General features: G+C 46.6%; 1 protein-coding gene across 3 annotated transcripts in view; it reads right to left on the bottom strand.

The window, feature by feature from the left end:
- Positions 1 to 3,107: 3,107 nt before the first annotated feature.
- CFAP91 (cilia and flagella associated protein 91) overlaps positions 3,108 to 15,487 on the bottom strand; it is a 71,077-nt gene continuing 58,697 nt past the window's right edge. For 2 of the 3 annotated variants that reach the window (XM_075905487.2, XM_075905504.2), the window contains 4 exons: positions 15,111 to 15,202; positions 10,930 to 11,238; positions 9,232 to 9,260; positions 5,743 to 6,132 (listed from right to left, as the gene is read on the bottom strand). In XM_075905487.2, the coding sequence (XP_075761602.2) occupies positions 9,250 to 9,260; positions 10,930 to 11,238; positions 15,111 to 15,202 (412 nt within the window). In that variant the 3' untranslated portion in view covers positions 5,743 to 6,132; positions 9,232 to 9,249. Of the gene's footprint in view, positions 3,649 to 5,742; positions 6,133 to 9,231; positions 9,261 to 10,929; positions 11,239 to 15,110; positions 15,203 to 15,487 lie in introns of those variants that run through there. The other variant, XM_075905497.2, reaches the window with a different exon arrangement.

The following is a 15,487-nucleotide window of genomic DNA, read 5'->3' on the forward strand; positions in this document are numbered from 1 at the left end:
ATTCCTCGGATCATCCTAGTGGCCCTTCTTTGTACCTGTTCCAGTTTGAATTCATCCTTCTTAAACATGGGAGACCAGAACTGCACACAGTATTCCAAATGGGGTCTCACCAATGCCTTGTATAATGGCACTAACACCTCCTTATCCCTACTGGAAATACCTCGCCTAATACATCCCAAGATCGTATTAGCCTTTTTCACGGCCATGTCACAATGGCGGCTCATAGTCATTCTATAATCAACCAGGACTCCAAGGTCCTTCTCCTCCTCCGTTACTTCCAACTGATGTGTCCCCAGCTTATAACTAAAATTCTTGTTATTAATCCCTAAATGCATAATCTTACACTTCTCACTATTAATTACACTTCACACTTCTTAAATTTCATCCTATTGCTATCACTCCAATTTACAAGATCATCCAGATCTTCCTGTATGATATCCCGATCCTTTTCTGAATTGGCAATAGCTCCCAACTTTGTGTCATCCGCAAATTTTATCAGGACACTTCCACTTTTGGTGCCAAGGTCAGTGATAAAAAGATTAAATAAAATTGGCCCCAAAACTGATCCCTGAGGAATTCCGCTAGTAACCTTCCTCCAACCTGACAGTTCATCTTTCAGTATAACCCGCTGTAGTCTCCCCTTTAACCAGTTGCTTATCCACCTCTCAACTTTCATATTAATCCCTATCTTTTCCAATTTAACCAATAATTCCCCATGTGGTACTGTATCAAATGCCTTACTAAAGTCGAGGTAGATTAGATCCACTGCATTTCCTTTATCTAAAAAATCTGTTACTTTCTCAAAAAAGGAGATCAGGTTGGTTTGGCACGATCTACCTTTTGTAAAACCATGTTGTAATTTGTCCCAATTGCCATTAGCCTCAATGTCTCTTAACTACTTTCTCCTTCAAAATTTTTTCCAAGATTTTGCATACTACAGATGTCAAACTAACAACCTATAGTTACCCGGGTTGCTTTTTTTCCCTTTCTGAAAAATAGGAACTATATTAGCAATTCTCCAGTCAAATGGTACAACCCCTGAGTTTAGAGATTTATTAAAAAATTTTGCTAATGGACTTGCAAGTTCATGTGCCAGTTCCTTTAATATTCTTGGATGAAGATTATCTGCCCCCCCCGATTTACTCCCATTAAGCTGTTCAAGTTTGGCTTTTACCTCGGATATGGTAATATCTACCTCCACATCCTTAGTCCCATTTGTTATGTTACCATTATCCCTAAGTTCTTCATTAGCCTCATTAAAGACTGAAGCAAAGAATTTGTTTAGATACTGGGCCATTCCTAGATTATCCTTAACCTCCACTCCATCCAGAGGATTGCTTCACTGGGGAAGGAATGTTGTTCTTTGTTAAAAATGTTGTTACAAATGTACAGAAATGATTTTCGTGTGTGTGTGACACTATGTGAATTCACAATATTGATTTGGAGGCAGGGTGCCCAGGCTAAAAGGAGTGTTAGAGCAGAAATGAAAGGGGTTTGTATGTGAGTGGGGTGGAGGGGCAGGGAGTGCAGTAGGAAATGGCAGCGGGGATCAAGCATGGAGCTAAGTTGTCTTTCTTCCCCGTTTTTTACTTCCTCCTCAGCAAGGAGCTGCCCAACCTCAGACCAAGGTGCCATGTGCTAATATTGGATGCCAGTCTCTGCCCTCTCCCCTTTTCAAGCAGAGGTTTGGATGTCACTGAAGCATTAAAAGTTTGCATGTGTACTCGAAGCTAGAAGTCTCCTGTTCCCAATCACTGCTCATATCTCCATGGGAGAGTCCAGTAATTTGCTACCCTCCCCCCCCAAACTCTTTACGGAGCAGGGTGGTCTGCCAGCTTGCTTCCTGCTCACCTTAAGGGCCCTCATCCCCACTGTCTCCCTTCAGAAGCCTGCATTCTTGGCTGTGGAGCTCAGGTGACTAGGGTAGTTTCTCTCGTGGCCAGAGTGATCTCTTGGCCTTTCTGTGAATTCATTACCTTATTCAGGTCTCATTTCCTCATCACCCTAATGGCAATTTCCTTCTGTCTCTATCATATACTGCAATTATCAGAAAAAAGGCTGACATTTGAATAGCACCCTTTCAGTCACTGGCGAATGCTGCTTCTCTTTTAGTGTCAGAGACGTACACGGGGCCAGGATCTGCCCGACCTTGTGCTGGAGTAAATCACCATTAACATGAGGGGTCAGATGCATTTACATTGGAATGAGACTTAATCCTTGTGACTAAGCCATGGAATTGAACGGATTTTTATATATATATAAAACATGCCTCCCCCCCCGCACACACACACCTAGTGTATCTTATGTATGTTTGGTGGAGGGAAGAAACCAGGTCATTTACCAAACACAGACAGGCCACAACTGGAGAAAACAAAGTAGGCATGAGAAGCTCTGTTTAGAAGGCTTACCCCGCAGCTTCAGCAAATGTCAGGGAGCAAATACTGATGTGCCTTCTCAAAAGGTCTGACTGCTTGGGGAGCTGAAAGGAGGTTCTAAATCACCTATTAACTGGCAAGCCTGCAAGAGCCAAGGCTACTCAGAAGAGGAAATTGGTAACAATGCAGTTAGGACCTGGCTAATAGCCTTTGGGGATTGCAAACTTGGACAGGAGGCCACGTTCTGCCCTTGTGGATAACTTTAGGGCTATTCATCACAGGCTTCAGCGATGTTCTAAAAGGAGCGAGTCTGGCCCAAAGGTGGCAGATGTGTGCCTGGCATTTGTGTGGCCAGGTGTATTGAGAACGATATTGCACAAATGTGGCAGGAGCACCTGTAACGACATTAATGCCAGGCAGACACAAAAATCTTTTGCTAATATAATAATGGGACATATGAGTGGGTGTGTTTATGACATTTCTATATAGGCAAAAGCTGTAGGGCAGAGGCAGTTCTACCATCATAAAATGTGCTTTAACAGTTCAGCTTATTTTGAGGAATCGCTTTAAAAATGGGCGCTGACATTTCTGTGCGTTGGGGTTGCTTCTCTGCCTCATCCCACTGCTCACCCTGTGTGAGGCATTCCCATGAAACCAAGGGGTTAGTACAGGCTTCAGCAGAAGCCAGAGCAATTGGTGGGGGTTGTGTCACACAAAATAAACTCATGGAAACCTGCATCACATTTGTCTTTATTGATGGCTCGTGGTAGGGAGTGTAAGGATTTGAAAACTGCACAATTGTGTTAATGTCCAGTTCTCAAATTCGCAGCTGCTTTCACAGGGAGTGCAGTGTGAAGGGAAGAAACCATTACCGGATTGTGAGTGTGTGGGCGCAGAAGAAGGGTTGCTGGATAAAGAATTGAGCCTTTGCAGCCATGAATGCTGATGTGCAGGCATAGAGGGATGGTTGATGGGAAAAGAGTTCTGCATGTGGTGAATGGGAGGCTTTTGGTTCTGGTCACTATTATTCATCTGCATTCACTTCAGGATGTCATTTTGGTCCTGCATGAGCTGTAGCAAGGTCTCGTTTCTGACTTTGCTCTCCTTATCTCATGCTTGCTCTCATCTTTGCTCTGTTATCTGCCTGACTTGCTGAGTGACAACAAATCCTTGAGCAGCTCCTCCCATGTCTTTCAATTTTTTTTCCTCAGTTGACTGCGTCTGTCTGCTGGTGGACATGGCTGACTTCCGAAGGCCCGGTCTGGAAAAGTAACTATTAACAATAGAGTGACTGTACTTTTCATGATAAAGTTTGTAACATTTCACTAATATGCATGCTGCTGAAGAAAACGTCCAACTTTTTTGGATTAGCCTGGAGGCAAACACAGCTCTCTCCAGTCACTGTGGTGATCATGGTGAGTTATAAAGGTGGAGGGGAAAGGAGGGTTGGTTATGACTCCCCAACAAAGTACAGACTGTGATTGTGCAGCAGTTGTACAAGGAAACAATTTATGATAATCCTACACTTATCCAGCACTGCTACTATGGGCAGCTGGTATGTTAGGCAAGGAAAGGCTTTGCCTTCCCAAACAGCAAGCCTGGCCCCGATGACACTCTGCTCACAGAATGCCTGCTGTAGGTGTACTGGGGGTGAAGTGCTGCTGCCCGCAAGCACCTGCCCTCCCCTCTGCTCTGAACCAGGGAGGCTAGGGCCACACATCCACCCACCCACCCACCCTGTGCTGGGGGCACAGAGTGGTGCGCTGCCCCGCCCCGCAGTGCAGTGGAGGGGGGTGCAGCTTAGTTCCTGTGTGGGGTGGGGCCTCAAAAGAGGGGACAAGGTTGGGGGCAGGGCTGGAGGCTTGCCTCCCCCAGCCTTACCTATACCCACTGCCCATCACTGTTGTTGACACATCCTTACTGAAGGTTAACAAGCAAACCCAGGCTCAGATTTTGGGGGCAAGTCAGGGGCCTTATGCAGTCAAACTCCGTGCTGCCTTGCTTCTGGCAGCATAGTTTGAGGACTGGTTTGCGAGTGTTGTTCCATAAGGATGGGCAAACAGCAGCCCTGCCACGGCATCTCTGAGAGACAATAAGTATATCAAGCTAATCTTTGACACCATCTCCCAGAAAGGTTGTATTGCTATCTGTGTGCGCATCGGTGCTCTGTTTAGACATAGTGCAGACCCAGGCAGCGCTGAACTCACAGAAATACAGCCTCCGGTTGGCCAGTGCTGCCGCCCTCCCTCCTCCTACTGGCTGCTTGAAGCAAGTTACCGGCCCACCTGGTCCCTGTCCATTCTACCCCCACTTTTGCCTGCAATGCACAGCACCTTCTTGCCAGGCAGGCATCCTTTGCATAAGCTGCAAAGAGCAACTTGCTACCTTCTTAGCCCCTAATCCTGCCCACCTGCATAGCAACATACCCTGCATCCCTTCAATGTAAACTTTCTGAGCATCCTCACAGACATCGATGCTTGAGACCAATTCCTTGCTACCTAGAGCACAGGTTGTCACTGGACTGAACCTCACCTCCAGGCCCTTTTCAATTTCTTCATCAACTTGTGTCTGTGTCTCCAGGATAGGTATTTCTGGCTCTGTTCTCTGAGAACTATTCACATTGTCATAGACTATGGTCGTGGGGTCCCCACCCAGGATTCTGTTCAGTTCCTTATAAACCAACATGTTGCAAGTGCAGCACTAGACCGGCTGTTTGCCTCCTTTGTCTTCTGGTACACCTGCCTTGATCTTGGCTCTGCATTGTAGGATGTCTCAATGATGCCCCTTCTCACACAGGGTTCGAGAAATGTGACCTTATGTGTTTCAGTTCTTATGTGACCTTATGTGTTTCAGTCACAGCTGATTGCATCAATTCTTCACCCAACACACCAATTAGATCCAGAAGTTCTGTGGCGGTCCAAGTAGGAGAACATTTGGACTGATAGCTACCATCCATTTCCTGGGAAGATGCCATGAGAACCACCATACTATGAGCCACTGACACAGGAAATTGATTTAAAAGTTCCTGGGGTTAGCAGGGGGAAGGGAAGCAGATGTTTACCTGTAAACATAATGTAGCTGTAGGGCAGCAGAGGTCAAGGTGATGACCAAAGTGGCTACACTTGGCATTATGGGATACGTAAATTCAGTAAATTCGAAAAAGATTCTACTGTAGTACACACTGCATGATTGTCGACAATAAATTGAGGGACAGAGACAAAAGTCCCTCACAGGGTTGGAAGTCACCAAAAACAGTATGTCATGACATTTGTCACATTGTAAAGTGACCCCTCAGAGGTTTTTGTCACCAAAAACTGCTTTTGGCAACAAAACGTGTCAGTGTAGATAGACAAGGCCTAAGGTAGACAAGGTTTAAAACAATATGCATTAATGCCTCAGGTCGATAATGCCTGGCTTTTAGGATAGAAATGTAGCCGTGTTAGTCTGGTGTAGCTGAAACAAAACTTCTAGACTCACCACATCACTTCAAGTCAGCAGATTACCATAGCTATCAAAATACAGAACCAGCCCACACAACACAGTGTAAATTACTGTGGCAAATTTGTAAAAACAGCAGCAAATGAGAGAATATTCCCAATCTTTATTCCTGCAGACCAGGAGAAATCTATTAAGTGTATTTCAGATACAAAAATCATCCCCAAAGACTTCTCTTCCCCTCTTTGCGGAAGAAATGGAGGAGGTCTCATGCTCCTTGTTGCTGAGCCGCTTTCCTTCTTCAAAGCACATTTAGCCAAGTCTGACAAAGAAACCACACACAACAACTGAAAGCAATTTCTAATACATGGGAAGTGGAAATTTCCATCAATAAAATAACAGCTCCACTACAAACTCTGTCATAGGCCTAGCTTACATGATATGTAATAATTAGGGATGTAAACCCCCATTGAATTGGTTAAGCAGGTAAACTCAGTGCTGGCACTATATTTAACCAATTCAATGGGATGTGGGGTCAGCGAGGCTAGAGCAGAGGTTCTGGTCTGCAGCCCAGTCGGTGCTGTGCCGTGAACTGCTGGAGGCTAGGGCTGAGCTACATAGTCCAGCACTTCCCCTCCTGCCACGGCTGTTGGGAGAGGCATGTCCTGCCCCGCTTCTCAGCCAACCAGTACTGGGCAGGGGCGGGGTCTCCTCCTGGATAAGGATGTTAAATTGCAGTTATTTGACTGGTTGAGTAGTCGATGGAATTTCCATCGACTACTCAGCTAGTCGATATGCATGTCTGCATTCGTCCTTTGAAATGAAATGTACAAGGGCCCCAGCGGGGCCCTTGTACATTTCAAAGGAGGAATGCAGAACTCCATGTGCAGCCCAAGCCAGCAGGAAGTCCCATTGACTCTGGGCTGCATGCGGGCATGCCTGCTTTGAAATGTACAAAAATCCCCATGGGGACTCAGAGTCCCCCGCTGATCCCGGGCTCCATGCTGCAGTGCATGCTGTGCAGAGCCCGGGGTCAGCTGGGGACTTCCCACTTGATCCCGGTTCTGCTGAAATGCCGCACGGAGCCTGGGATCAGCTGAGGAGTCCCCAGCTGACCCCGGGCTCCACGGCGTTGCCCCTTTGAATGCCGAGGCGGCATTTTAAAGGGGCAGTGCCGCCCAGCTAAGCCAGGGAGGAACTGTGTGGTGGCTGCCCCTTTGAAACGCCACCTTGGGGTTTCAAAGCAGCAGCACCGGCATAGCTGATCTGGCTCAGCTGCGCAGCACTGCCGCTTTGAAGTACCCCTTAGTTCCCCTCCCCTTTGCTGCCTCTACCTGATAGAGGCAGCAAGGGGTGGGGGAGAATCAAACTAGCTGACTAGTCCTTACCATCCTTACTCCCAGACACAGAAGAGCAGTTTGCTGTGCAGCAGGAGGGCTGTGCGAGGCCTGGCACAGCAGCCTTAGAGCAGCTGTGACCCAGGCTGCAGTGCTCAACTGGTGGTTGGGAGGCAGCACAGGGCTAGGTGGGGGGTGGGAGGGGCAGGCACTGGAGATTCTGGGGGTGGAGCTAGTGCTGGGGGGCTCTAAGACGTGGGGGCTGGCACTGGGGGGGCTAAGCTCTGGGGGCAGGGTAAGTACTGCATATTAATATACAAATATGCCAAGAAAAGTGTTACTGGTCCACTAAAAGTTATGTGAACGGGTTTTCCAGTCCACAGTATAACAAAAGGTTGGGAACCACTGGGCTAGAGCAGTCCCTGCCTCAGACAGGGGCTGCTCCAGCCTGGCTACTCCCAGACCCATGCAGGGGCCACAGTAGTTCCAGGCTACTGCAGCTCCTGGACCCCTGCAGGGGCTGCCATGGCTTGTAGCCCCCCACAGGTGCTGCTGCTGCTACTACCATGGCTCCTGGCCCCTGTGAAGGGACTGCCATAGTTGCCCCTGCTGGCTTCCAGCCTGCACTGGCTGCTGTGGCTGCCCCTACTGGCTCTCATGAGCTGGGACCTGGAAGCCCCATGCAGGGTGCTCAGTGGGGCTGGAGCAGCCCTCTGCCTGTGGTTGAGCTGCAGGTGTGTGTGTGTGGGGGGGCAGCTTCCAGGTAACTGTTTAACCAACTACCCATTAACATCCCTAGTAATAATCAGTGTAAAGTGCTCCACTAGAGCAGTGGTCCCCAACATTTTGGGGCTGCCGGGCGCCTGGGGCGGGGCCGCTCACGCGCTGCGCGTATGGGGGCGGGGCCAACCATGTGCCGCACGCCCGAGGTCGGCACCGGCATGTGCTGCGATCCCGGGCAGGGGCTGCCCAGGTTCTGTGCGGCGCCCCTGGGGCTGGGGCCGGGACCAGGGCTGGCATGGCGCCCCCGGGGGCGGGGCCAAGGCCGGCGCCAGGGCCGGTAAGGGCACGCGCGGCGCACCCGGGGGCGGGGGTCAGGGGCAGCACTGGCACGCGCGGCGCACCCGGGGCCGGCCATGCGCCCGCGGCTGGCACCTGCCGCACGCCCAGGGGCGGGGTCAGCTCAGATTGCTCCGTGGGTGCATGTAAAGGGTCCGGCGGGCGCCATGGCGCCTGCGGGCACCAGGTTGGGGACCACGGCACTAGATAATGTCCCTTAAAACACAACTAAAATCAGGATGTTTAAAGATTAGCGTCCTTACACACCTGGAGTCTACCCCCTCCTGCATACTTAATATCGAGTCCAGGAGGCTGCTTTTATGAGCAGAACACGGTCTTGAACACTTTGTCCATTAAAAATGTATCACACACAACATAGCACATAATGAAGGCCTCATGCTAATCCCTAGTAGAGATTTATTTAAACACTGAAGCACTGGATTTTATTTCCTTCTAAACTTTTGTTAACATTAACTTTTGAAAGTCTGACTGTTTTTATTATCCATGTAAGTATCCAAAGCCTGACTCTTGATGAATCCTTGGTTTGAAGACAACCTATGCTAGTGAGTTCTACTTTCCAATTATGTATTGGGTGAAAACATTTTTTTAAGTTAGATTTGCATTCACTACTTTCAAATATCTTTGACTATCTGTTCACGTTACAAGACAGGGAGAAATGCCTGCTCTATGTTCTCTAGACCAGTCATTATTTTGAGTATACTTTTATCATGTCCTCTCTTTTTCATCCCCTTTCTAAGATACATCCCAATCTTTTTCTTCTTACTTCACTGGAGAATTTTTCCTTATCTTTAATCATTTTTATCACTCTACTCTGCACTGCCTCTAATTCTGCAATAAAATCCAGCTATCCTTTAGGCCAGCATTCATATATGGGCACAGCACCTGCAGACCAGTGATTATTTCAGTGGGTAGTCAGATGGCTTTGTTTTTTATTTGTTTCCTCTCTCAAGCCCCCATCTGACTCAAAGCTCACAGGAATATATACATACAATGTATTCACTCACCATTCTTTCATTTCTCTTTTATTCTCCCCCTAATAAAAAACAAATCAAAAGGGTATTTAATGCAAAAATTCTATTGTAATGCACTGTTGAGTTTTGAATCTTTTTTTAAAAATTTTGCATTTCAAAAGGATAGAATTACAATCTGCATTAGCAGTTACTCAGGGCTTGTCTTCACTACCATGTTAAATCAGCATCACTGCCTTTGAAACACCAGCACCAATCTATCACATCTGAAAAAGCAGCATTGTGTCGACAGCACTCGCCTATTGAAGTAATTACTCCATCTCAGTGAGAGGTGAAAGCTGTGGTGGCAGGAGAGTGTCTCCCACTAACATAGTACAGTGTAGATACCGCTTTGAGGCCACACTTTCAGTTTAAAGCGTGGCTGTGAGAGCACTGTCGCAGCTGCACTTCAAACTTTTAAGTGTAGAACAGTGGCAGAACAAGGAAGAGGTGTAACTAGTACAAACTTCCCATCCCTTGGCAACCATAAGGGGAATTTTGCTATTTATTAGTTAAACTATGGCTCTAAGATTTTCCATCCTTGGCCGGTTAAATTTTCTTTTGGGCTCGTTGAAATTTCTTATATGCAACACCAATATTGAGGTAGTGTGTGGATGTCTACATTAGGAAGATTTGGTGGCAAAAGTGCTGTTGACTTGCAAAAGCGAAAACTGGTCAAACTTTTTTCTGCCTCCCACTGTCACCATATCATGGCTACATTGCTTTGCTCTGTCTGTCAATAGGGGAGCTAGCAATGTGGGTAAGCATTCCACATAGCAGTGTTGTGGGATGGCAGAGCTGACCCCTGCATTTCTTGGGATTCTCTCTGAGTTCTCCCACAGCATTTTCAGCTGCTGAGAGCAGCATCACAAGTAGCTCTGTGAGCTCTCCATGCTGAGGAAAGTCAAAGCAGCACTGCAGTCTCTCCAGCCTTCCCCTACAGCAGCAGTCTGCCTGCTACTGTGTTTCTAGAAGGGCAAAACAGAAGCATTCAAATGATTTGCTCTTTTTGTTTGTACTCAAAACAGAGCAGCTCACTTGGCTGTCAGATACTTCCCAGAGCTTTGAAAGAGGAGAGGCGCAGGCCTGCAGGGCATCACAGATCACAAAACACTGAGCATAGCCATCAGGACAGGCATTGTTTTGTAGATAGAACTGGCTTCCACCAGTATCCCACAAACAGAATCCACATTGGCTTCTTGTCAATAATAAAGGGAGGGGGAAAGACAAAATGCTTTCATGGGGCTGGAAATATTTTGTTGCCAAAACTGGGTGTTGTCCCCCTCGCCCCCAACCCTGACAGAAGTTGCATGGTAGTATGTACATTCTCACTGTTTTGTCAACAAAAGGCAGTTGTTGGTAACAAAACATGCTAGTGTAGACAAGGCCTATATCTTTAAGGCTTAGACAGTAAAAATCTCCTGGGTTAAACCAAAACCAGTGACAGACTGCTTCAGACAGGAATGCTTATGATGTAATGCTTTAAGGATTGCTTCCAGGCAACAGAGCTGGCAGTCTGCAAAGGATCCAAACACTGCTGTCCTTTAGGGAGGTTCCAATGGGGGAGAGGTGCTTCTCCATCCTATGTATAGTCAGGATGGTGCCCTAAAGAAAGCAGATGCAATTTCCTTCCCTCCCCTGGGGCTGAACTCCAATTACTGGAGCAAGGAAAACAGACCACAAACTTGAACTCACCTGACTCCTCTCTCTTTGCAGGGCCTACAGCAGCCTGGGTCTCTACATGCACTGTTTCATATTGTACTTGGCTGGTGAGCACAGCATAAGAACTCTCTGTAACTTCGGCCGCACTCTCTTCAGCAGCTGTTCCATGGACAGCAGAACTGGCTGCTACAGGAGGAGGACTCCCTGGCGTCTTGGTCACAGATTCCCCATTACCCAGTGCCTGCTGTCCCTCCACTGAAGAGTTCTGAGCCACTGCTATGTCTGTGCTTCTGTGAATGATCTGATGAGCAGCACTGATGTGTTTCCGCTGAGACTGCCTCACTGTACACAAGAGAGAGAGGATATTCACTTGGAGCTGTATTGCATTAACTCTCTAAATGGACCTCTCACCTCATCCAAAAAAGCAGCTCTTATCTTACAGGAGCCTATCTTAGAAAAAAATTACACGCTTCTGCTTTTGGCTGATAGTGTTCTACTGCCATCTAATAGCAGCAAGAAACCTTGCATTTTGCTTTGAAGGTACGCTGTGGAAATGGGAAGAATTGTCAAGTGTGTTGCTTTTCTATTCAGGGCAAAAGTGAGAGAAGCACACTCCTGTATTGTAAAATCATTTCCCCGTCACTATTTGACTACTGAAACTAATTTTTGAAAGTGCATCTCAACCACAGGATTTTTTTTTATTCTAGCACTGGTGCACATGCTGGCTTTTCACAGCTTTGTCGTTACAGGATTCCTTATGAGTGTTAAGCTGAGTTTACTGGAGGCTACTGCTTTGTTGTTGTAGGTTTGCTGATGAATGCTGAGTGCAAAATAGAACTGAAACTGAAGACACAACAGACCCACAAAAATCACCTACTTTATTTTCCTGGGCTGATGCACTATTATTTCTTACTGTACATTTTATAGTTTTCAGCTAGTCAAACACTGCCGTCCTTTGCCTGGCTGATAATTCCCCAGTCTAAAGCATTCAGTCTATATTTTCCTTTCCTTAATTTTATCCCATTAGTTGTAGTTCCCTCAGTGTTTATAGCTTTGAGATATTAGTACACTCTTCCCCTTCCCAACTATGATTTTAAAAGTGTTTGGTTGTACAGGCAAAAGTCCCAGGATGGTCCAGGTCCATCTACTCTGAGTCAAGTCATGGCTGAATGGAAATGGAAACCCACATTGCATCCTGTAGCGCTCTCTTACTGTAACTCCAACATAGTGGTTGTGACAATGTAGCTAGAAATCACAACAGCATGTCTGAATATCTTTAATGTGCTGACTGCTCATCTTTCAGACCCATAATGAAGATGTAAGGTAAGACTGGATCTAACATGAAGCCCTGCAGCAGTGATCTGCTCTCATTTGTTTTCTTCAGTCAATTTTCAATCCACATGGCAATGCTCCTCCTTCCAAGGCTATTTGATTTCATTTGGGGGAATACTGCACCAAATGCTAAATCCCATAGAGCTGTTGCACTCCCTTCATCCACTTCTACTGAAATTCTATCTAAAAAGGTGAGTATTTGTCCTGTCTAAAGCCCCAGTTTAATTTGCCAGGACTGTATTATTTGCCAGGACTGGGTTAGTGCCCTACATAGGATAAAATTATAGAAGGTCCAAGAAACTCCAGGAGTTGAAACTCTTTCCTTCATGTAATCAATTTTGAGTTCCCACCCCACAGCGCACACACTTCCCTTGGAACAGGCAGAGAAGTGGCCCTCTGGGAGGTTACCTATAGGGGTTGGGAAACTAGGGGGAGTGAATGATAGCAGAGGCAGATGTTTCCCTGGGGAGTTGCTGTAGGATAACATGCAGAGAAGCTCTCCCCCGTAGCTCTACCTGCATCTCATATTTGATGACAAGTAGATTGCTCTCCCCCATTCATATGTGGAGTCTATACAAAGGGGTTTTGTGGAATCAGGGTGAGGAAAGGGAAAGCATAGCTTTTGGCCCTATCACACTCCCCCCTTCCTTCCCACAATGAGGGTAGCAGATGCAGAATCTCATCCCTTCTACGAGGAAGCCACAGGGAGTGATCATTAGCTCGGTGTCCATCTCTTTGGCTGGAGTGTCTCCCAGGCACTCAGCTAGCTGGCAGGGGGGGTTTCTTTAAAAGTCAAATATCACAGCAACACTGAAAGCTGGAGCTTGGCTGCAGAGCAAGCTAAGCTCTGAAAACATCTGGCCACATTTTGAGCTGGCCAATCTTGACAAAAGCAGTTTGTACATGACAGGTTCCCACGACTCCTGTACTTTATGAAAATAAATATGCAAAACTCAAAGGTGCTTTAGATCAAATAGATTGTAATGCTACAATCTGCTGGGTCTCTGCCTATGCTATTTTGGTGCATGCATCATTCCTGTAGGTAAAGTTAGAAATACGAAGTGTGAGTCTGTTTATAATTTTAAATGTGCCAATGAGAATTCCACTATTGGGAAGTCTAATGACTGGGTGATCAACTCAATGACTTGTAAACACCCTTGTTTCTCCTGTAAGCCCAAGCAGAGGTTGTTAGTAGAAAGACATGGGACCAGTGTTCCCTCTAAGATTTTCTATCCTTGGGCGGTTGAATTTTCTTTTGGGCAGGTTGAAATTTCTTATGTGCAACACTAATATTGAGGTAGTATATGGATATGCTCCCACCAATACAAAAACTGTAGTTAATAAATATATATTAAATAGTCCATAGGTGTGGAAGAAAATATATTAAAACAAGGGATAATTAACAAGGAGTAATACTTATGTTTATTTAATATGAAAGCAAATAAAGAAAATTAACATTACCCTTGGCTGAAGAAGTGGGTTGTGCCGACAAAAGCTAATGATACTAGTTATATATTTGTTAGTCTAAGATGGTACAGGACCATTTTTTTTTTAGTTACAGGCTAACATGGTTACTCGGATACCTTGGAGTACACACATCATCATCCTTTCCAACAGACAGATGCAGGTTTCAAAGATCTTGCAAATAAGGTTTCATCCTACAAAACAGCTAGCAGCACACCTAGCAGTTCTGCTTCTGGCTCATAAGAGCCAGAGCTCTACCGGATAGCAAAGATTTTGCCTTAATCAATAGTTTACTATGTATGATTAGTAACACAGGATTTAAAAAAAATCATCAAGATTGGAGTTTTAGATATCTGCAACACTCCCAAAAAATCTGTTAATCTTTTTCTTTCTTACTGTAAGCCATTAACACAGGGTTGGGCAATAATTTATGAGGGCAACTCCAAGAATGTAAGTGATTGAGGGCCTCACTCTTCCATGATATTAATGGAGGAGGTGAGGGGGTCTGGGATGGAAGTTGGGTGCAGAAGGGAGCGTAGGGTAAGAGATTGGGGTATGGGATCTGAGAGGGAGTTTGGGTGAAGTAGGGGATCGTGACCTGGGGCGAGACATCTCTTCCCGGGCTGCAGCAGCTTCTGACTGGGACCTCCCGTGGGCTAGAGGTGGTGCAGAGAGGAATCATGAGAGAGATGGTCATGTGGCCAGTGCCCTTCTTGTGTCCCTCCCCAGCAGCCACCACTGCAGAAGACTACTTCAACGCCGAGGACTGGTAGAGGCAGGGCCATAGGGACTGACAGTGCAAGGTGGGGTGGGACAGTGCAAGAGCAGGAGAGATTCAGTGCTTAGCAGTGCCAGAGTGGAGTGCCAAGGTGGTGTTTTAAAGGGGCAGCGCTGCACAGCTGAGCCAGGGATCAGCTGTGCAGCACCTGCCCCTTTGAAACACTGCATCTGCGTGTTTCCAAGGGGCAGCCATGGAGCCTGGGGGCAGCTTGGGACTCCGCAGCTGATCCTGGGCTCCACACAGCATTTCCCCAGAACTTGAGGTCAGCTGGGACCTCGGGTTCTGGGGAAAAGCTTCTCAGAACTTGGGGTTAGCTGGAGAGTCCCCAGCTGACCCCGGGCTCCACGGGCCCTTTGGAATTTTAAAGGTGCAGCGCCGCTACTGCCCCCTTGAAACACTTGCTTGGGGTTTCAAAGCTCATCCCTGGCTCAGCCGTGCTGCACTGCTACTTTGAAGTACCCTTTCCTCTCCCTCCCCCTTTAGCTGCCTCTCTCATATAGAGGAAGCAAGGGGAGGGGGAGGAAATCGACTAGTCTTTAACATCCCTAGTGTAGACTCTACAGAAACTCCTGGCAGATGGACCATTCAGCCAGTAAGTCTCAGTTTAAGGAGGAAACAACGCTATTGGACTCCTTACCTTTCTCCTTGACAGCTATTTTCTGAACTTCAGGTATCAGGAAGCCATAAACCAACTCTGCTACAATCTCTTCTGATTGCAGGTGAGTTCGGCTACAGAACAAACAGAATGAAATTAACATATATTATTTTACTTCCCCAGGCACCAATATACCGCACACTCTCTCCTCTTAACTATTTTGAAGTGAGTTTAGTGCTGGCAAAAATTGTCAGACAAGGAAAGTGAAGGCCTTAGTTTATCTATAAAAATCGGTACACAGCCATGACCCTAAGAGTATTCCTATGCCACAAGGCAATGGACTCACTAATATCTAGCATTGAATTTCAGCTAGTCTAACCCAACTCATTGTTATAATCTACATTTTAACCATGTCATGT

Source organism: Pelodiscus sinensis, chromosome 1 (genome assembly GCF_052426305.1).
Source record: "Pelodiscus sinensis isolate ZL-2025 chromosome 1, ASM5242630v1, whole genome shotgun sequence".
NCBI lineage: Eukaryota > Metazoa > Chordata > Testudines > Trionychidae > Pelodiscus > Pelodiscus sinensis.